Source organism: Penicillium mononematosum, assembly GCF_028829835.1.
Source record: "Penicillium mononematosum strain IBT 11891 chromosome Unknown utg000002l:1.0-8112719.0:1.0-8118358.0, whole genome shotgun sequence".
Classification (NCBI taxonomy): Eukaryota; Fungi; Ascomycota; class Eurotiomycetes; order Eurotiales; family Aspergillaceae; genus Penicillium; species Penicillium mononematosum.
Genome location: NW_026643272.1, coordinates 4990887 through 5012393, shown reverse-complemented (window position 1 = coordinate 5012393; position 21507 = coordinate 4990887). Strand labels below are relative to the sequence as shown.

The 21507-nt window shown below is 47.6% G+C and overlaps 8 protein-coding genes across 8 annotated transcripts; 5 read left to right on the top strand and 3 right to left on the bottom strand.

Moving 5' to 3' along the window:
• Positions 1-2457: 2457 nt before the first annotated feature.
• Positions 2458-4892, bottom strand: N7519_003712 (Zn(II)2Cys6 transcription factor domain-containing protein; the record flags this gene model as incomplete). Its single annotated transcript, XM_057290490.1, has 2 exons — positions 2458-2558; positions 2621-4892. The coding sequence occupies 2 exons, from the start codon at positions 4890-4892 to the stop codon at positions 2458-2460; spliced, it is 2373 nt and encodes a 790-aa protein (XP_057151692.1).
• A 1533-nt stretch (positions 4893-6425) lies between these two features.
• N7519_003711 (CAAX farnesyltransferase subunit beta RAM1) lies at positions 6426-8393 on the top strand (the record flags this gene model as incomplete). Its single annotated transcript, XM_057290489.1, has 7 exons — positions 6426-6766; positions 7036-7191; positions 7273-7347; positions 7436-7526; positions 7624-7742; positions 7806-8075; positions 8135-8393. The coding sequence occupies 7 exons, from the start codon at positions 6426-6428 to the stop codon at positions 8391-8393; spliced, it is 1311 nt and encodes a 436-aa protein (XP_057151691.1).
• Positions 8394-10652: 2259 nt separating this feature from the next.
• On the top strand, positions 10653-11522 carry N7519_003710 (uncharacterized protein; the record flags this gene model as incomplete). The annotated part of the gene is made up of 3 exons (XM_057290488.1): positions 10653-10677; positions 10915-11186; positions 11487-11522. 3 exons carry the CDS (start codon positions 10653-10655, stop codon positions 11520-11522), a joined length of 333 nt encoding a protein of 110 aa, XP_057151690.1.
• A 574-nt stretch (positions 11523-12096) lies between these two features.
• On the bottom strand, positions 12097-12447 carry N7519_003709 (uncharacterized protein; the record flags this gene model as incomplete). Its single annotated transcript, XM_057290487.1, has 1 exon — positions 12097-12447. The coding sequence occupies one exon, from the start codon at positions 12445-12447 to the stop codon at positions 12097-12099; it is 351 nt and encodes a 116-aa protein (XP_057151689.1).
• A 1147-nt stretch (positions 12448-13594) lies between these two features.
• Positions 13595-15009, top strand: N7519_003708 (aminoglycoside phosphotransferase family protein; the record flags this gene model as incomplete). The annotated part of the gene is made up of 2 exons (XM_057290486.1): positions 13595-14318; positions 14342-15009. The coding sequence occupies 2 exons, from the start codon at positions 13595-13597 to the stop codon at positions 15007-15009; spliced, it is 1392 nt and encodes a 463-aa protein (XP_057151688.1).
• Positions 15010-15548: 539 nt separating this feature from the next.
• N7519_003707 (uncharacterized protein) lies at positions 15549-15885 on the top strand (the record flags this gene model as incomplete). Its single annotated transcript, XM_057290485.1, has 3 exons — positions 15549-15563; positions 15627-15810; positions 15869-15885. The coding sequence occupies 3 exons, from the start codon at positions 15549-15551 to the stop codon at positions 15883-15885; spliced, it is 216 nt and encodes a 71-aa protein (XP_057151687.1).
• An 805-nt stretch (positions 15886-16690) lies between these two features.
• Positions 16691-17059, top strand: N7519_003706 (uncharacterized protein; the record flags this gene model as incomplete). The annotated part of the gene is made up of 2 exons (XM_057290484.1): positions 16691-16892; positions 16953-17059. 2 exons carry the CDS (start codon positions 16691-16693, stop codon positions 17057-17059), a joined length of 309 nt encoding a protein of 102 aa, XP_057151686.1.
• Positions 17060-18132: 1073 nt separating this feature from the next.
• Positions 18133-18956, bottom strand: N7519_003705 (protein tyrosine phosphatase-like domain-containing protein; the record flags this gene model as incomplete). The annotated part of the gene is made up of 3 exons (XM_057290483.1): positions 18133-18206; positions 18259-18398; positions 18571-18956. The coding sequence occupies 3 exons, from the start codon at positions 18954-18956 to the stop codon at positions 18133-18135; spliced, it is 600 nt and encodes a 199-aa protein (XP_057151685.1).
• Positions 18957-21507: the final 2551 nt, after the last annotated feature.

The window sequence follows — 21507 nt, the reverse complement described above, 5'->3', positions numbered from 1 at the left end:
GTAGAACCTATCGAAGTTGAGAAAACAGAATCGTAAATCAATTACTGGCCGCCACGCAGACGCAACACCAGGTGCAGGGTGCTCTCCTTCTGGATGTTGTAGTCCGAAAGAGTACGTCCGTCCTCCAGCTGCTTACCAGCGAAGATAAGACGCTGCTGGTCAGGGGGAATACCCTCCTTGTCCTGGATCTTGCTCTTAACGTTATCGATAGTGTCTGAGCTCTCGACCTCTAGCGTGATAGTCTTTCCGGTCAAAGTCTTGACAAAGATCTGCATACCACCACGAAGACGGAGGACAAGGTGGAGGGTGGATTCCTTCTGGATGTTGTAGTCGGAGAGTGTACGGCCATCTTCAAGCTGCTTGCCTGCGAAGATGAGACGCTGTTGATCGGGAGGAATGCCCTCCTTATCTTGGATCTTGGACTTCACATTATCGATAGTGTCGGATGACTCGACCTCAAGTGTAATAGTCTTGCCAGTGAGCGTCTTGACGAAAATCTGCATACCACCACGTAGACGGAGAACCAAGTGTAGAGTGGACTCTTTCTGGATGTTGTAGTCGGACAGAGTACGACCGTCCTCCAACTGCTTGCCGGCGAAAATAAGACGCTGCTGGTCGGGGGGAATGCCCTCCTTGTCCTGAATCTTGGACTTAACGTTGTCGATGGTGTCAGATGACTCAACCTCGAGAGTGATGGTCTTTCCGGTCAGGGTCTTGACGACTGTGGCAAATGTTAGTGAAAAGAAAATGAGGCTGTGAGAGAACAAATCACTTACAAATCTGCATACCGCCACGGAGGCGAAGAACCAGGTGGAGAGTAGACTCCTTCTGGATGTTATAGTCGGAAAGCGTGCGACCATCCTCGAGCTGCTTGCCGGCGAAGATCAAACGCTGTTGGTCAGGAGGGATACCCTCCTTGTCCTGGATCTTCGACTTGACGTTGTCGATGGTATCGCTGGACTCAACCTCAAGGGTGATGGTCTTGCCAGTGACTAGAGACAAAGGAATGTTAGCAAGGATGTTCATGGGCTGAAGTCTGCAAGAGAGGTCATCTCTCGGCGTTGAGGCCAGATAAGGGGATAAACGTACGAGTCTTGACAAAGATCTGCATGATGGGCTTTATTATTTGAGACGTTGATTTAAAAAGAAGGATGCTCAAGTGTGAAGCGAGCTGTGGAGAATGGTGGATTGAAAGAAGGGAGAAAGTGGAAGAGGGGAAACAGCGTCCTTATGTAGGAAACCTTGGAAGGATGAGGGGGCGAGGTGTCTTAGTCAGGCGCAGGTGACGCCGTGGTAAATGCCAGAAGATGCCGGATGAGTCAAATGGGGTGCCTGGGAACAGCCCATCACTTCATTTGACGCCACCTGGAAAACTCCGAAACTTATATATCATTGGATATGGTCCTACAAATAGACTATTATTAACATTATTAAGATTTCCATGATCTTCCACTGTTCTATATCTTTTCCTATATTTTCCTACCTAGGTATTCTCCTATATCAAGTCCCCTTTGTCCAAGTGATGACGTTATGTTGCTTATCGCCAAAAGAGGGGGTGGGACCTTAAAATGGAGACGCTAGTGACTAGAAAGTACAGGGTACGGGGCTGTACGCGGCAACTGCTGCGGTCTCCCGGGTACCCAGTACCCGCTTCCAAACTTAGTATCAAAGCCGGATCCGGGTTCACCGCTGTCTTTTCCTTTTTTTTATAGTTCAATAATCAATGAGAATAAAAAATAAGAATTCAAGTTATAGAGTTAAAAACTATCGAGATATAGAGCATAAAGCCCGGTATGAACAAAACGCTTTCGCAAATATCCCTCCCGACGCCGTTTTTCCCGGCAAGAAGATATGCGTCAACCACCACAAAGAATGCGACAGTTCAGGGATAAGACGGCCTGCACACCCTTTCTCAGGGCCCTGTTTTAACTTGAATTGTTGGCCTGTTCCGTGGTGGGTGCCAAGTGCCAACAAAAATGAAAACAAAACAATAGAAACACCTTCGGCCGTACACGGTCATGACATTCGTGATCCTCGTTCATCGCTGGAGACAAAGCTATGCGAAGAAAGGTATACACCAAAGACAAGAGCAAAAAAAATACCAAAAAATACCAAAAAAGAGAATAATAAAGGGAAAAAATGAAAAGGTAAATATGACAAAAGGCAAGACCAAAAAAAAAAAAAGCAACACGGCTCATAAAAAGCTAGATCAAAAAGAAAGTCGGTTCGCTCGGAACAACAATACAAAAAAAGGGTAGAACCTCGCTGGGAGGGGGGACCCGTCGGATTCTTCGTCAAAAGAGCGGAAATAGATGCGCTCGCACATCGTCACGACAATGATTCGCATATTCTCGTTATCATTTAGCATTCAAAACGAAATCGCGGAACTGTACTCGCTGGAAACGATAGTCGTGGTAATATCATCATCATAATGCGTTTGCGCATCGGGGTCGTTGTCTAGTTGGCGCGAATGACCAGTCGCGACACAAACTTATTTGAAAGGCAATCGAAGTCGCCACGATTGAATTTCGTGGCACTGCGGCTGCGGAGGTAGGTTTCTGCAAGGTGGAGTTAGTTTCGGATATCAAAAGTGGAAGATTGGGAAGAGCTTGTCTCTTACCATGTTGCTCGACATGTTGGCGGACTTCAGTCATGGTGTTGCAGACATCCTGGTTGGAGTACAACAGCTGGTGGTGCTTTTGCGAGTCCCACTCGGTGAACGGGGGCAGCTTCTGTGAGATGGCCTGGAACAGTCCGACGATGACACCCACCGGGGTGGTTTCCATGTCCGTGCAGAACTTGTCGACGGCAGCCGCGTCTGGTGTCCGGTAGTGGCTGTCGAACTGCATCTCCTCCCACACGGCCAGCAGAATGGAGGCCAGGATGAAGATGGTCGGCCAGTTCTTCAGCTTGTCGCCGCTGTATACACTCGAGTAAAGTGACGACAGCTCCTCCAGCACATCCTTCTGCAGCTCACGCCACATGCTAGCCATGGCACACTTAATCTGGAAGTTGATCATGACAGGGGCCATGGTCTTGCCGGAGAACTTGGAGCCCATGTTCTCGATCTTGCCGAGGAAGCCTTCCTCCTCGCCAATGCCTTCGACCATGGTGACATGCATGGTGAGGTTGTAAGCAACCACCAGCTTGAGTGCCTTCCGGATAACGGGCAGCTTGGTGCGGAAGTAAAAGCGGAAGGCAGTCTTCAGCATTTGCGTCAGGAAAGGAGTGCCCTCGAAGTAATCGTCGACAAACTTCTCAAAGGTGCCATTGCCGTCGATGTGGCGGTCAAGGTAATCCGACAGCATCGCGTGCGAGATGCCCTCCATACCAGCGGAGAGTTTGGCAGTCTCGACCTCGTACTGTGTCGGATCACGCTGCATTGTCTCGATCCAGTCAACGGTGAAGCACTGCTCGTCACGGACATAGACCTCGCGGGCGTTGATGGGCAGGATTTGTCCATATCCGTGGGTGATGAACAAAGTGCGTTCCTGGTCCGAGAATCCGGTAATGTTGCCGACAGAGAAGCCCATGGTAATGTGGCGCTCATAATCCGCCTTCCAGTCCTTCATGAAATAGCCAATCTCCTTGATATCAATGCGAGTACATGGCACCTGCCATAACCGTGCATGCGACGGTTGGCATCCTGCACAAGGCTCGCCCTTGTCACACGTCTTCTTGAGGAACTTGCAGCGCAGGCAAGCGCGCAACTTCCGGATCTCACTGGCCTGTTTACGCTGGTCGGGCTTCAGGGGCCCCTTTCTCTTGCCCACACGCTTCTCGGTCTCGGGCTTGCCGGTCTGGGACTGCTTGCGAACCTTGGTCTCGGCGGTCTTGGCAGCAATGGGGCTCTTGCGGGACGGTTTCCGGCTCGGCGGTGAGGCAGATGCTTGAGAAGACCCAGCCGATCGAGCAGGGGATGTTGACTTCTTGATCGGAACGGGGATTGGCCGTACCATCCCGACGGGGCTGACCGCGGAAGGCGAGCGAGACACTGGCGAAGACTGGTCACGAAGGACAATTGCGCTGCTTGTCGGGGAGGTACCATGGATTCCAATGGAGCTGCTGTGGCTGTAACTATGGCTGTGAGTATGGCTATGACTATGACTGTGTCCGTGTCCGTGGCCATGGTGACTATAGCAAGGCAAATCCATATTGTTCTCGGAACCGGGAGATCCGATCGGATTCGTGATGTCCACAAAGCTGCCGTATGAGGTGGAATATGAAGACTCGGAAAGGCTGCGGTCGTGCAGTGTCTGGGTGGGGTTGACGAAAACGCCTTGTTCAGGATAACCAAAGTCGAGAGAGCGGCGGTGGTCGATAGTACTCCAGCCGTTGTCGCTGCTGGACAGGGAACGGACCTCCAGATAAGTGTCGGTGGGCGAGCTGCTTTCAAGGACGGGGTGCGGGGCATAAGAAACATCCGGAAGTCCGTTGGGGAACGCCATCAGATCCGCTTGGAAGTCCTGATACGTGAATGGCACCATATCGACCGGTGCCGACATCGGCAGATAGGGACCATCGAGCAAGCCGGCGCTCATCTGGCCCTGGCCGGACATGAGATCGACGGGGGATGACTGCATGGGCATGCCATAACTGGTGGTAAACTGGGGCGCTGAGGACGGGTCTTCGGAGGAATATGAGAGGTGGTGGTGGTGGTGGTGAGGGGTGTGTAGTGGTTGAAAGTGCCAGTCGACCATGAGATTTGGATCTTGGGTCACCGACTGTTCCAGAGGGTGACCGCCAGTTTGCAACGGGGAGAGACCATGGCCCTCTTCTGACCGTGGGGGCGCCTGATCTACTGCGACAGGCCATGATTGATGCTGAAGATAGCCTCTGGAGTCGTAATCGACGCCAATAAGGCCATCATTTGATATATCGACATTGGACATGACTTTTTTGGAGTCAAAAACGACCACGGGGAAGTAAAAGAGAAGGGGAAGAAAGGACCAGCCTGGACGAGAGGACCTTCTTCAGAAGGGTGACACAACCATGAAGAAGAGGGAAAGTGAGGCGGTGGGGGGGACAAAGCAGCGGTGAGCGAAGAAATGCGCTAGGGGAGTTGATTGTGGAGAGTGGAGAGGCTGGCTGATGGCGTGGAGGGAACGTTGATCCAGTGGTGAGTGATGAATTAATGCCACGGGAATTAGTGTGCAGTAGCGTTGATCTCGATAGGATTTGGAGGGATTGGGAGGGATTAGGAGGGATTCGGAGAGGAGAGAGGAGATAGAGTAAACCCTGGAGGTCCTCTCGATTAACCGGGAAGTCCCATGATCTCCCTATTTATTGAATTCTTTCCTAAATGGGAAAGGTTGCCTTTTTTCTTATTTTTCCCTTTTTACCTCTTATTTCATATACTAATTTATATCTTTATTCCGTATATCTATTCTATATCTCTATTACATATATATGCTATTATTCTCTACCTAGGTTCTGACTGAGATCCTTACTATTAGCAAATCACCCGTGAGCCCGAACCCGGAAGATCAGTGGGGGAAAAGAAAACCCAGTGCGTATCACTGCGTGGCAATAAGAATTGGCGAGATCTGACATCCTGTTATGTCCGTATGCCAAAATACCAAAATATCCCAAAATATCCCAAATACCAAAATTGGTTGAGTCCTTCCTAATCAGATCCAATCAGCTCCCCGTCTGTCCACCATATGCCCGTGATTCGTATCTTATTGAATGCGCCATACCTCAAATGTATCTAGTGGGCCAGTTCAGGATGCTGATGCAGTTGTTCCCCGTTGGAGAATAGGAAAATAATAAATAATAAATTAAGTACTCCGTACTAGTAAGATAGTAAAATAGTAAAATAGTGCTCGGGTATATTGCACGGACTATGTGGAAACCTTGGAATCTTGTTGAGCCTTAGCCTTAATATGGCAAAACAAGAAATCGGACAGGTCGAAGTTTTTCTTAAAAAAAGATTTATTTCGAATAATTGGGCACATGCAGCAAGGGTGTCATGTAAGCCAATATACTGCGTGCATGGCGTGAGATCCATCACATATATATTATGTTGGGTCCTTGTGACATGCAGGAGCTCTTCAATGAGCACGGAGTAATACTCGAGAGATATGCATCTCCCACGAGAAAGTCTGATTCTAGCTAAATCAGGATAATCCAGGACTCGAAAAGATAGGGAAATACAGTGAAACCTGGACATGTTGTGATGTCGTCAAAGATGGTCACTGAGATGGTCAAAGATGACCCGAGAGTGGGGAAAACAAAGAATTCTATTTTACATTCACATTCATATCTACAGAACAATAGTAAGATCGTTCAATTTATCTTTCTTTGAGCTTCAAAATCTACAAAATACTCAAATCCCATTGATGCCGCTCGGGAAACGAAAAGTTCGATTTCCGAACGCACAAAAACCCAACCGTCCAACCTCATCAATTCCAAAGACTTCAGCCATGAACCCATCTGACTCCAAACCGCGCCCGGGGATCCCGGCCTTGTTCACGCAGCCGCCGCCCATCCGCGACCCGCTCATCACAGAGACCATCGATCTGCAGAATGCGACCCTGGAAAAGTGCCTACCATTCCTGAAAGGCATCCACAGCACCCAGAAGGATTTCAACGACCATGGCGTACCCGCCCTGCAACGTGATCTCCACATCAGCTACCTTTACGATGCCCTCGAGGATTATCCCGAGGGGTTCGTCGCTATGGACGCCAGCCGCCCGTGGATTGTGTACTGGGCGTTGGCGGGACTGGCCATGATAGGGGAGGAGACGACTCGATTTCGCGAACGGTGCGTGCATGCTCCAAGTGCTTCAAGTGTTTACATCCTTGCTTTTTATTTTTATTTTTTTATTTTTATTTTTATATTATTTACCTTTCCCCGCCTCGTTCTTCCCAAATTGCTTTTTTCTATCTGTCATATATCCACAGGATGGAGACAGAGCCTCCGGAGGTCTGGAGGAGATGTACCTTGATTGGAAAGGATCGTCTCTTCTGTACAACGTGAAACATGGAAAAAAAGAAAAGAATGCCATTCTGAACATTCCTCTTCTTCTCTAGTGTGATCACTACGCTTCGGCCCATGCAGAACCGCACCGGTGGCTTTGGCGGCGGCCATGGCCAGACATCCCACCTGGCGGGCAGTTATGCAGCCGTTCTATCACTGGCTATGGTTGGAGGCGAGGAAGCCTTCGGATTGGTGGACCGACACGCGATGTGAGTTGTCACCGGCAGCTTTCTGCTGCATGTACGTCTTGTGTGATCCTGTGCGTCTGACCCAGTTCCTGGCTTTCCCAGGTGGCAATGGATTGGCCGGTTGAAGCAGCCAGACGGGGGATTCCGTGTTTGCGAGGGCGGGGAGGAAGATGTGCGGTAAGTGAAACCCCAGGACTGGAGCACGCGCTTGCTCGTAATCCCATTCCCCTTCCCCAATGCAAGATCTGACATGTCATTAATACAGTGGCGCATACTGCGCTATGACTCTTATCTCGCTACTTGACCTGCCGCTGACGCTTGCCCGGGCTCTCAAGCGCGGGAGGCTGGATTGGAGAGTCTGACGAGTGGTCTTCCTGAATATCTCTCACGATGTATGAGTTACTGGTGGTTTGCCTTATAGTAGCCTTGAGATGTGCTGACACTCGCCTTCAGGCCAAACATTTGAAGGAGGTATCTCCGGTAGCCCTGGATCGGAGGCCCATGGCGCATACGCCTTCTGTGCTCTGGCATGTCTGTCTATCTTGGGACCCCCCCGAGGAGATCTTCAACAGGTGCGAGGCTACTCTAGCTCGGAATGCCCTCTCTGGTTCTCGCATGCTAATAGTTCCTGACAGACACATGGACATTCCCATGTTAGTATCGTGGTTGTCTGCACGCCAGTCCGCCCCAGAAGGTGGTCTTTCCGGACGAACAAATAAGCTCGTGGATGGATGTTACAGCCATTGGGTTGGTGGGTGTTGGCCATTGCTTGAATCTTCTCTAGAGGGGAAGCCGGATAGCACCGAGCCACCAGCCAACAGTCTTTTCAGCCGCGAAGGTTTAACCCGATACATCCTTGGATGTTGTCAGGGAAACGACGGTGGTCTCCGTGACAAACCGGGCAAGTATGTTAACCCCTATCCGTGACAGTTCTTTTTACACGTGCAGCTGACCATGACCCAAGACATGTCGATTCATATCACACCTGCTACGTCATGGCAGGATTGAGCGCGGCTCAAAACCATCATTACCGGACAGACTCGAGTGTCGCAAGCAACAACTTTTCGTCCTCATTTTCCTGGAAGTCTTCACCGAGCCGTGATCCGGCCAATGTGTTTTCAAGGGGTGATCGGCTAGAGCCAATGCACCCTTTGTATGTGATACCGCACAAAGCCGCGGAGCAAATGCGGCTCTGGTCCGAGGCCCAGCCTCTCACTGTCTAGTCTGGAGGGGCGTGACCCAACGCCATACCAGAAAGGAGACACGGATAATGCGCCACGACGGATGAGGTTTTCTTCGGAAAGTCTCGCGACAATTTAGTAGATTGAAGCAGGGTGTCATTGGTAACCAGGGACTCCGAGCAAGTGCATTATGCATGATTAGTCTTGGATGCTTGAGACTGCAAGCCCCGCGGCCATATCGGCGGTCATGGCATGGGAGCCACGAGGATGATTCTTTTCGACCGAGCCAAGGAGAATGCTGTGAACGAGACGCAGACGCAAGGGGTTGGATTCGGGGCCCGAGTATGACTCTACAACATAGGTCATAGCACATAGCACCCAATTCCTTCTTAGTTTTTTTGTGCTGGCAGCTTCACCGATTTTCCGAAGTTCACAAAAAGTTCTTTAGCGCGGGTGAAGATTTTACTTGTCCCGCCATTCTCGCCGATCAATATGAAATTGTTACTACGATGTACATCATAACGTGTTTTTGCCACCAAAATGAACAAGCTGCACGAGGCCCAAGAGGGCAAAAGTAATCGTCAATACCAGAATATGCAGATAAATCCAACGCCTTTCTCCACTGCAATGCCAGCTCATCACTGCGTCCGATGCCTGTCGAGTAACTCAAGTTCCTCGGCGCCTGCATTTTCCCATTCTCCGATATTGGATGTTCCAATTGCCCCCTCTCTACTTTGCTTACCTAGGTAGTTTATTGACTATTTCATTGACTCATAACCCTTTCACAAGCAATTGACCCCTCTTCAGACGCGTTCTGCACAACATGAACGGCCCCTCCTTGGCTCCAATCACCATTTGCAGACCGCGTCTCGATATCCATAAGGGCGGCAAATTTAATTGTTCTTTCTCTAATGCGTCTGCGGGGCCAAAAATGAACGAGATCATTCTGAGCAACCAATGTCAGCGAAAAAAACCGACCCGTGTACAGAGTACCTAGGTATAGTATAGTGTAGCACCACTATAGCGCTATTTCATTTAAATCACTCCGGGATACTGGGATCCATAATCTTCAGGTATTACCTTCTGCAAGCAGCTTACAAGGTCTCCCTTAGTCTCCGAGAATGTTTATGTTTCGATCGGCGAATTGCAGGGGCACAACCAGCCAGCTCACGGTGACTCCCGGTGCCTCAGACTCGGTTCAATTCTACTGGCAAAGAGATATGCCAACGCATCAGTAAACCCGCCGAGAAAATGGCACACGAAATACATCGAACATCCGTTTGAGTTACTGTTACCTTTGGTTTTTTGGGGCCTTTTCTGAGGTCCAATGCGCTTGCATGCATCTATCGTCTTCTCTTCTCTTCTTGTACTCTGTTTACCTGGTGGAAGTAGTCTATACCCGGATTCCAGATCCATGTCCTAGGGTCTCTTTTTGAGTTTGATTGTTTACTATACAACATACTCTGTTTATTGTTTACTATTATTGCTTATTATTGTTTATTGTATACTTGACTTTGCTTTTTTTTAACCCTCCATCTTTCAACGGTGGGTATTAGAATCTTAGTAGTTTGACTTTTTGTTTAATAGCTTTTTCTTCTTCAGGTCATCTGCATTGACACCAAATGTCTTCTTTTTTTCCCGGTTTCTTTGTGCGCTGTCGCAATTGCAACCATTTCCCTTCTCTATTGGTACTGTGTACACCGGCTGGCTCACGGTATGACTTGGGAAAGGTATCAATGCAAAAGCCCCACCTGTTTTTCAGAAGTAATCGAGTATGTTGTATATGGCAAGCAGCAGCTCTGTTCCCCTCATTAATTTTTTTTTTTTTTTTTCTTTTTCTTTTTTTCCCTGTTGTACGGAGGAGGGGGAGTCGGTTCTAGAAAATTGTATATCTGTATATGGGTGTGGCATCTTTCCAATATTTCCTTTGCAATCTTGATTTAGTTCTCAATTTCTCTCTACTGTTTTCACCCTCGCTTTTCATTCACTCTTCTTTGAATTAGACACCCTTGGACTTTACTAATATTATAATTGTGCTTTTGTTTGGAACGCCAGCACATCCTCCCCACTGCTAGCAAAGCAAACGCCGTTGGGCATCACAATCCGCATATCCTCTGACTGCACACCACCTAGCAGCTCAGCCTCAGCCCTAAACCCGTCTCCCTGCAAGCCAAATCTATCCAATGTGTTCCGAGTAATCGTCGCAATTCGTTGCAGTTGGACAAGTGGCAACGCCGTCGTCCGTCGCCTGTCTAGTTTTCCCGTCCTTCTCTCCAGCTTGCGTCTAGTCCAAATCCCAAGATGTACTATATCCTCTACCTGACCAGTATGTCACCACTGCCATCATTCTCCTCACCACCTCCTCCCAAAACCATGCATGTCATACATCATTGCCAACACAAACCAATCCCCCCAAACCCGTTCCCCTGCCACCCTATCCCAAACACCCAATGCAGAAAAACAAACACGCAAGACCTTACCCTTACCCCTCCACCCCACTCCAATATAACCAATCCAACCAATCCCACCATCCAGAAACCAAACTAACCAAATCCAACCCCAGGCCTCTGCCGCCGCCGCAACTGGCCCGAACCAATCTACAACGCCTATACAAGCAACAGCGGATACACATGCACCGTGCGCGTCAACAACCGCGAGTACCGAACAGACGGTATCTGCAGCAACGAGACGCTGGCCCGCGAGAGCGCCGCCATGCGCGCCTACCTCATCTGCCGCAATTTCTCCGTCAACGACGGCATGTACCCCGTGGGACATGAGCACGGCGGCGCAGTGCAGGGATGCGTGTTGCGATTGGCGTGGGACGGAAACCTGCTCGTGAGGACGATGTGCTTTCTTTGGGGTCTGCGAGTGGGAGTGGGAGTGGGAGTGACCGGTCGCGGGGTGGGAGTTGGAGTGGAGGGGAGTAGGCCTGTTAGGGTTGGGATTGGGATTGGGGGAAGGTTTTGGGGAGGATTTAATTAGGGTTACGATTTTATGATATGACGCTTACGACTACGCTTCGGTATCATTGTTGGTTCTTTTAGAGGGAAAAGATGCGGGATTTTGAATGTCTGCTGTGTTCTCGTTGGTTATGGTATGGCTGGACTAATGATGATTTTGTTTGCATGTATCTAGATGGTGGATTTATTTGTTGTTGCGAGTGGTGGTTAGCGATGAATTCTGTTATGAGGTTGTTTAATTTTTATAGCTGTTGAATCTAGTCTATGTGGCTTGCCAACTGGTGGATAACTGGCGTATACCCTTTGAGGTGTCAGAAACAATGACGGCAACTTAGAATACTCAGTGTTTTATTGTTACTCTTATTGAATTTACATTATTGTCTGTCTCTAACTGCAATTATGTTAGCTTACAGTGCCTGGACTACTTCCAAAAGTGACAGTTTAGGTAAGCGACTGGCAGAGGAAGTCTGATATCTAGAGGCTGCTGAGGTTATATTTTTAGATTTGAGACACTACAGGAGAAGGGAAGTGCAATTGTTTGGGTCTTTCTAGAAACGACAAAAAATCAATGTATTTGGGAAACCATATAATCAAGCAGAAATAATCAACTCTACATCACTTGCATCATGTCCGACTGGTTCCAATCTCAAACTAATCGTTCTATTTATTGGGCTGGAGCAGTGAATATTGTATTGTCTGTGTCAATCCCACCTCGCCTCTCTCTCTTCTGGTCCCATTGATAGTGAAATTTCTCTCTATAGATATTCATCAATGAGCTGTATCCGTTAGAAGTCCCATTCTGGCAAGATATGCATCCACGCAGGATCATCGGCTCGCTTAAATCGGATAAGATCGTACAGACATAAGCAAAGCTCATCATCATCTGGTACATGGTCCGTTACAGTCTCTGGGACGTCCCAAAGATAGCAGCGGAGCGCTAGTAGAAGCTCTTCCTCGGCAGATTCAAAGAATCCGTCAGGGAGGTATCCATCAAAAATATACTTGTTGTGGATAGGAGCGTAGACGCGCTCGACAATCTCTAGAATGCAAGCTTGGTCGCCAATTAGGTCGACGATACCGAGTGCTTCCCATGCCTCTGTCTCGTTCTCGAAAACTTTACGCTCAGCTGAGGGCATGTTGAAGATGGTAAGATCGAATAAGGTAAATAAAGCTGGTCTGCTGAAGTATTGAATTTTTGGATGGTTAGTCAGTCGGAACGCTGCTTGATTCTGAATATCGGAAGTTGACGTGGAAGTTGTCGAGTATTTAACTGCTTGGTACTTGGTTAGCTCTTTGCACTCGAATGGAATATTACAATGGGCTTTCAACCGTAAATCATTTGTTGCATTGTTTTCAACTCTGTATCCATTCCCTATGGAGGACATCTCAAAAGAACAAAGACAACAGAAGACTCAAGGAGATTCGAGGAAGTAAAAAGCCATTGTTTAGAACAAAGTAATGCTTTGGCAACCAAAGCCGGGGAAGCTCTTTGTTATTGATATAAGCACGGCTAATAGTAAGGGGCCTGGAAGAAATAACGAAAGCCTGCTCTAGTCTATACAAAGAGATGAACCACGAATAATGAGACTACGCTGACAGGCTCCAGGATTGTCCTACCGCTATGTAGATCCTTTTTATGTAAAAGAATGGACCATTTTCCAGCCTGACCATAGGGGACGACCATCCCCCAATCGAACTTATATAGATATATTTCCTGCCACTTTACTTCTTCAACCCTTCTTCATTGCTTTCCACCCTCACTTCTCATCCTTTCACCTTTCCACTTCAAAACTTAGCCACTATAGAATTTGACCTGTCTACTTTGTACTCTGCAAATATGTCTCTACGACCGTACATGGTGTTATGTTGACTTATATTCTCTATACTTCTATTTGAGTGGGGGCTTCAACTGCCCGTATATACAGTATCCCAATAGGTGTGCTTATTAACCAACCTAGGCCTATAGCCTAGTGTCCAGGTGGTTGAGGCATCAGTCTATATATGTTGTCTGAAGGAAGAACTTGGAATATTGCCATGTGGGTATCTTCTATAAATGACTCAGACACCGCCTTCTAGATACGTCACATGCGGGGTTCCAGAAACCTTGGTAGGGATGAGGCTCTGAGCGTGTTCCCTAGTGAAGGCTACAGCTCATACATCGACATATAATTACAATACTCACAGCATCCAAGAAGGGGAATACATTTTTTATCCCAGTTGCATAACATATTGCAAAACGGCGGCAAAAGCAAGGTTCCCTATACTACAGTCACCCTACCGAAAATGGTGTTGCTGAAACCACAGGAATCGGATTTTCATGGTCTCGCGTGGGAGCAAACGCTCTGCTCCGAGCCCCGATGGACTGTTGAACCTGACACTGGGGCTATAAAGCAGACAGTACAGTCGCTCCGGCCATCAAGCTCGGTTGAGGTGACTTTACTCGCCCAGGGTGCATTCAACAAGATCTACAATGTCAGCATAGATGATGAAACGCTTATCATGCGAGTCTCACTGCCCGTTGATCCACGTTACAAAGTCATGAGTGAAGTGGCAACAATGGATTGGGTGCGCCGCATCACAAGCCTCCCAATCCCTAGAATTATCACCTACCAAGCTTCCCGAGACAATCTGATTGGATTTGAATGGATGCTTATGACCAAATTGCCTGGAAGGCCCTTCAGTGAAATTCAGCAGTCTCTTTCCTTTGATTTAAAGACACGCCTGATTAGGGAGCTTGCGGCAAGCTCAGCTTGCCTTTTTCGAAATCAACTACGCGGAATTGGGAATATCTACCCAACAACATCTAGCGAGGAAATACTGTCCCCTAGACAGCTGACCGATACCAAAATATCAGTTCCGGCAAAGGAACCCGTTTCAGATGATGGTAGCGCACCTATGAGAAAGAACTCGGGAGTTCCTCTATTCAATTTGTCTGACAAAGGTTCTCCAGCAGGGGCCTTACCTGAGGTGGGCCGGATTGTTTCTATGCAGCTTTTCTGGGATTCACGTATCCACCAAGATATCCCCGAGGCCCATTCCGCACAAGCAAGGACTGGATCACCGCTCGTCTTCTATGCAATGAGAATGAGTGTCATTCGACTTTGAATCAACATTCGGCTGGAGATCTTGATAGCGACGATGAAGCTGAAGTGGAAGACGCTACAAGAACGCTGAAAATCATTGACAAACTCAAATCCCTTCTTCCTCTGGTTTTCCCAACGGACGATGGTGATTCAGAACCGTCCATGTTATTCCACGACAACCTCTGGGGACCCAATATCCTCGTTGATGACACTGGGGAACTGACTGGCGTCTTAGACTGGGAGTGTGTTTCAGCGGTGCCTTTATGGAAGGCCTGCTCCTATCCTGAGCTTTTAGAAGAGCGACCACGACACTCAAAGCCTGTCCCTGGAGACTATCGACCTGAAGATAATGGAGAACCAAATGAACTGTACTTTGAGCACCTGTGGCACTACGAGACCACGCTTCTACGCGATATATTCATTGATGAGATGAGAACACTGGACGCAGGATGGGTGGAAGTCTTTGAAAAGAGCCAGGTCAAAAGAGACTTTGACTATGCGGTGCATAACTGCGACAATGAATTCTCTGCTCGAGATATCGAAGCATGGATCGAAGATATCGCCACTGATATAAGCAATCCGCGCAGCTTGGATGATAGGATCTGGTCACTGTAGACAGCGCCAGTGAAGGAATGAATGTTTCGAAATGTGATGGCACCTATCTCCTGAGAAGCTCTGTACCTGTCAAGGTCCACAGTGAAGTCAATACGTACCCTATGCGCGTTGTGCAAGACCTGTCTTTACCGCAAAATAAAAAAATTCCTATTTTTAATATGCACCATAGGGGAACTAATCTGTTCCCTACAATTCCAAGGAAACCTAAGATGTACCCCAACCTAAATTACGTTGTTGTACAAAATAGGTCAAACCAATAAGTGGGTTCTTCCATCATAAGACATGCAAGAACAAGTAATCCTCCCTTTCGTTACATCACCGACCTTGGAAGTTGGCTAATCGTCCACAGTTGGTCGACGCTTCCATGGAAAGTTGTTTGTTTGATGACGTCAGAGCTTAAACCAAACACACTGGCATCTAGTATAAGTATCCCCTTCTACTTCTGCCATTGACTTCATCTATCATACAATCCACAAACCTTCAAATCAACAAACATCTTGAGACTCTCAAGCCCATTTCAACAACCTTTTAACAACATCATGGAGACCGCCAAGGTTCGCATCATCATATCGTCTTGGATGAAGGCTGTCTTCTTAAGTACTAATACCTTATATTAGAACGCCGTTAACTACGTCTCGGAGACCCTCCAGGGTGGTGGTGCTCAGGCATCAAAGGAGGCCAACAAGAATGTCGCCAAGGACTCTGATGCTGGCTTGGGCAGCCGAGCTGAAGCCGCAAAGGATGCTGTTTTCGACAAGAAGGACGAGGCGTCCCACAACACCAAGGCTGATGTTCACAAGGGTAAGTTTGTCAAAACCAAACAAGCGTGTGGCATGGGATCAATGCTAATGATATGTAGAGGCCGCTAAGCAGTAAACGGGTGCTGATGGAAATTGAACCGCTGTGGAATATGAGATACCTCTTTTGCTAGCACCCAGGTGCTAGACGGACACAGCTTTTCACTGTATAATATTTGCGAATGACTTTTATGCCAACGAATGTAACTTTTGCTATATCCTGAAACTTACGCGCAATGTGCATACAAACTGCTCTTCCCGTTGCCTTAAATCACTGTTATCTCCGTAATCGAACATTTATGTGACTGATAACGATCACACCTAGTTTCAATCGATACTTCCAAAAACTATTAGCAGTAAGGTGTACAACCTTCTATTGAACCCAGAAAGCAACCTTGGACCTTTCAGCCTTTGGATCTTGGAAATCTGGGGGTTGACTTTATCTGATCGTATTCATATATGACGTCATAACATTGTAGAACAGGATATAATTCGGCTGGATCTCAGGTAAACCCACTTCCTGTCACTCCAAACCTGGAGTTTGAATTGTATAATTCACGTCATCGGTGATCAGTAACTAACCCGGTGACAGACGCTAAAACAAGGACGTGAAACAATTTCCCCCAATCCTACTGTGTGCCAGTATATTCACTCAAACCCTAATTCTACCTAGGTATACACATATTTCGTCATCGGGTGGAAGGAGACACTTTCGTACAAAGACTGGTCTTAGTCTAAACTTGCCACTCTGGATTGGAAACGTGTTCTTTTATTTTGAATGCCACCTGCAGAACACTACTGTTAAGAATTCAGAAACTAAAAGAAAAACAATACGACGCTCGCAATTGTCGCACAAAGAGCTCCCAGGGCTAGTCACAGCAACAATGACATCGATTATTACTTCCATCAAGGACCTCATTACCTCCATATTCGAGGTGATATTCTCTATGGTTAAGAGTGCGCTGGATACGGGGTATCAGCTACTCCTGGCTTTTGTCGACTTCTTCGCCGGTATTCCTAAGATGCTACAGCACCTGGTAAAGGGAAGTTTGGAAGCCACAGGCGGGGTCGGGGCATTCATCGCCAGTAAGTATCTTATGCGTGATGACTCTGAAAATGTATTAAGCTAATGGTTCTCGTAAAAAGGTAACATCGTCGTTATTGCTATTATCGCCCTTGGCAGCTATGGCTACCTGGCATATCTACGCCGTGAAGGTCGCCCAGTCCAGGCTGGGACCAAGAAATCGAATTAGGGAAGAATCGAATTAAAGATATACTATGACTCTACGAGTCCCCGGCGAGGAAGATCTATGCCCAGTGTAATAGTGAATATGATGCTCTCCTGATTGCCCTTGGGACTGGTTTCTTATTCTTTGCCTATTACCAGTCGCTGGGAATGTCTTGTACTGAGCGTGGAATGCCTGTTTAAGTAAATTGACAGTCCTCTTTTAGCGGATCTTTGCTTCTTTGCTCTATGAATATATATAGATGGCTTTATGATAGTATCATTCCGAATATACCATTCACTGTATTATCCTTATATATCTCTCTCGTAGACGCACTGATGATTTCTGTTCTCTACTGAGTACTCCTCAGGATAAGAGGCATATGAGGAGCGGTTCATTGCAGTTCAAGGCTGAATGGGAGCAGAGGTAGATATTTTAATAATACTAAACCTTTACAGAATATGGAAGAGTTCTAAAACTGGGATTCCCTAGTGGACATCCTGCATGTAGGAGCCTGGACAGTCTCAGGTACTAGAAATGCTCTTTATTCATATATCCTCATCTGCTATTAGTTGATCTTACGGGTGGCTCTCTACGTCGTCCCAAAAGCAGGGCCGACTGCCTTCCAGGCTTTCTGCTGCTAGAAGCTACCCTGCTTCCCTTACGATCCTGTAGGGGTCACATTGCTTTCCGAATGCTTTCGCTTTACACAGGGTCATTTATAAATGAACCCGAGAGCATGACATTGAGAAACATCTACGGACGATGCTTTATGAGGTGATAGATAGGTGGAGAAACAGGAGTGTCTGATATTGCCAAACTTAGTTAACCTTAGAATCTTCACATGTCCCTTTGGCTAACATCTAGAACAGGTTGCTAAACATAGATTCGCGGAACGCAAAGTCCAGTTTCTACGAATGCAGATTCAGAAGAATACATCCTAGTCCTACTTTTGAACGTAGAGAATCGGGTCTCCGGGTCCTAAATATGATGGACCCTTGAATTGTCTTTGAGCATTAGCTGGCTATAGATTCAGGTCATCTTTTCGTTACCCACTCGGTTTATTCAAGTTCATGTTGAGCTGCGGGTGGCTAATCTGTCTAATCAGCTCTCTTCTTGCCGCGCATGATCTTGCGTCTTTGGGCAATCATGTGGGTGTACAGGATATAAGAACCTAGTAGGTAGTCAGTAACTGATAATACAAACACCCCATAAGAACAACATACCAGGTACATAGATCACGAGAATCGCAATCAAAAGGTAACGGAAAAGCGGGCTCAGCTCGCCAGCAGGACCAAGGGCCTGGAAGATGAGTGCACACTCGCTAGAGATACCAACGGGGTAGAAAACGTAGAAAGTGTTGTATCTGTTCAATGCGAAACCCATCAGCCCATTGAACACAGTAGCCTCGTCAGAAAGGAAAAGGACCAAAACCTACCGCAACCAAGTCCACCAGCTAGGAACCGAGTTCCCAGACAAGGTAATAGCAAAGAATCCATAACGGATAACCTCCGTAATTCCCCAAGCAAAAAACACACCCCAGATACGCATAATCACCCAGCTGGGTATCCTGCCCAGCACCAACAATCTCCCCACCAAACTGCGCCATGATCCCCCACACCAGCAGCAGCCGGCTAGAAACCTGCATGGCAGTCGTCATGAACGGCGCGCGCACGAGGCCCACAATGCTGTGCACAACTTCTAACAGGGCGAGGGACTGCGTGGCCAGCAGTAGCGGGGAGAAGGTCTGACCGAAGACCTTCGGGAGAGTTTGGTTCGATACATGGGCTGGGAGGAGAGAGGCCGTGTAGACGACACAGGTGCCCCAGGCGAGGAGGTTGAGGGTGTTGTAGGTGAAGAGGTAGGATTTTGTTAGGCCTGAAGAGCCGGAGCGCGGGGCGCTTGATGATTTGGCTGAGGCCATTTTTGACCGGGGTCGTTTCTCGTCGGTCTCGTGGGAGAATTGGTGGTGATGTTGCCTTGGATGGAGGAACTAGAAATAAATGTTGATTTGGTTGGGAAGCTCACGATCAACAAAAAAAAAAGGGACCGAGGTCGCGGTTCCTTACGTAAGCATTCTGGAAGAGCCCTGGAGCCCGCGAAGAAACTGTGGAGACAAAGCCGTGTTTGGGATCTGGGGTATGGCACATCTTTATTTTGTTGTTCATTAGATTTCTTGGGCGATTATTGCATGATTTTATTGAGGGTATATGAGTATCTCTATAAATTTAATATTATCAGTCTGGAGTAGTCGGGTGCTACATGCTACTTAGCCAATCACCCTTTTAAGAAAGCACCCATGCAGTCGCTTTGTTGTTCAACTCCGAATATAATCCGTAGCCGAGATGTCGCATCCGGATAAATGCTCTCTGCAAGCCTGGATTATGCGAACATTTTTTAGAAGCTCTCTGCCGAGGAACAGGCTTGATGTGATTCGCTCCAGGCAATCGAGTGCATGGGCCGGCAGCGAAGCGGATGGCTTCCTATGGACGAGCTCTTGGCTGCCAGGGATACAAAGACTAGCTGACCCCGCGGTGTGAAACTGCACGATCTAGTCCAGACTACTGCCATCTCGTATTGCCGGCAGCAAACATGCGTAGTCTGGCCTATTTTTGGACTTGACTGGTTTGGGTGGTATGTCCGAAAGGCTAGATGGACAGACGGGAAGATATCGGAGGGATTGTTGTTGGATGTGATTGCTCAGATTCGATTCGAGATGAGAGCGCTTAATTTAAGTAGTTCCTCGGTGAACTTAGCGAGGACCCCACGTTCAGCAGAAGTACTTCAATTTATTGTCCGGTTGATTCTCCGGTATGAATGGACCGGAGACTGATGCACGTTAATTACCAAAGGCGAGGAATTCCATATAATTTGCACCATTTGTATTCCGTGCTACAGCTATTCTCATCTCATGTTGTATGGAACTGTGGGTTCACGTATGCGAACTGACATCATAGCCTCGCAACTGACATCATGGGCCACGATGTCGCCCTGTATAGGCCTTAAGCCTTTTGAGGAGATAGGAGGATCTATCAGCACTTGGAGAGAGAAGTATAGCAATCTTCTAAACCTACAATGGAATTATTAGGGTACACCAAGTAGAAAGTAAACATGACAGCGGAGAACGGAGTACGGAGTATGTAAATTGTAATTTGCTGTAATTGACGTAGTCGTATTTTGCTGTGACGCCAAATGACATCAGCGGCTGGTGTGGGTGGAACTCCTGCCCCATCCCATGATGTCATGGCAACCATCGCATCATCTCATTGGTGGGTAATGATAGCGAAAGTGCTAGTGCCAACCACTTCGCGCAAAAAAAACCAGGGGAAAGGAGATGCACGCCCCCATTTCTCTATATTGTACGGAGTATATAAACAAAGATGGCTGCGGCGCGCGATGGACACGTTCGACCTCAATTGACATACGGAGTATATATCTAACCTATACGCCAGTCTATTCATAGGAAACCCGAACCGTGAAGCCAGACCAGAAAAAAAGCAATAAAAAGAAACACCAAAACACCCAATCGTCACCGGTGACAGCATATTCCCTCGTGTCTTAGCCCAACAATATTACCCCCCTTTCTTCCCCTCTGGAAAGGGGAAAAGAAAGCCGTGGAGCCGTGAGCTCACACATTGGTTCAACTCACTACCGACTCGGATGGTGGAATCCATGCAACGACCAGAACGAACAATTTCTGAGTTACTGGAGATGGTCCTTGAGGGTCCAGACCGACTGAATCAAGTTCTATCTGCGCACTTGGCCCAAGTCGATCGTGTTTCCCTGTGAGAGCCAGGTTTATTACGTCTTACCTTTTTCTTTTCTTTTTCCTTTTTCCTTCGCGGCTAAAACTTTGCTAGGACAAGGTGGTTTTTTTTTTTCTTTCTGTTTTTCTGTTTTCAAGCAGTACAGCCATGGAAAAATGGTGATTCTCCAAAGCATGGCCCCAGGGACAAAAAGAAAAAAGGCCATTGCCATTCGTTCCCCAAAATATTTCCACGTGTGACCGTCCAAACTTCCTTCGCTTGGGAGAAAGACCAAATGACGTTCCCTGCTAGGATCGGCGGTCCGATGATGTCGTCCTGCTGGTCCGTACCGCTGCCAGATGGGTATAGGAGCGGTCTTTTTGCGGTCAGAAAACGTGTTTTCTTTTTTCTTTTTTTCTTTTTTCATGTTTTTTATACCCTATCAGTCTCCACTAAACCCGTACTATCCAGTACACTTTACAGCAGGTCGAGGGGTTGTCCCGTTCATTCCGTGCATTTTCTTCCCGGACCCATCAGTTGAACAACTGATGGCACGGTCGTACTCCACTAGACTCATGAATGGAGCACGGTGGAATTTGATCCAGAGATAACAATTGGGAGTGTGTGGCTGAAAATTCAAGATGATAACGTACGATTCAACCGAGAAAAACCAAGTCGAAAAAGCAAGAAAGTCTACTCCGTACGGAGTACAAGATGGGTACTAATGGC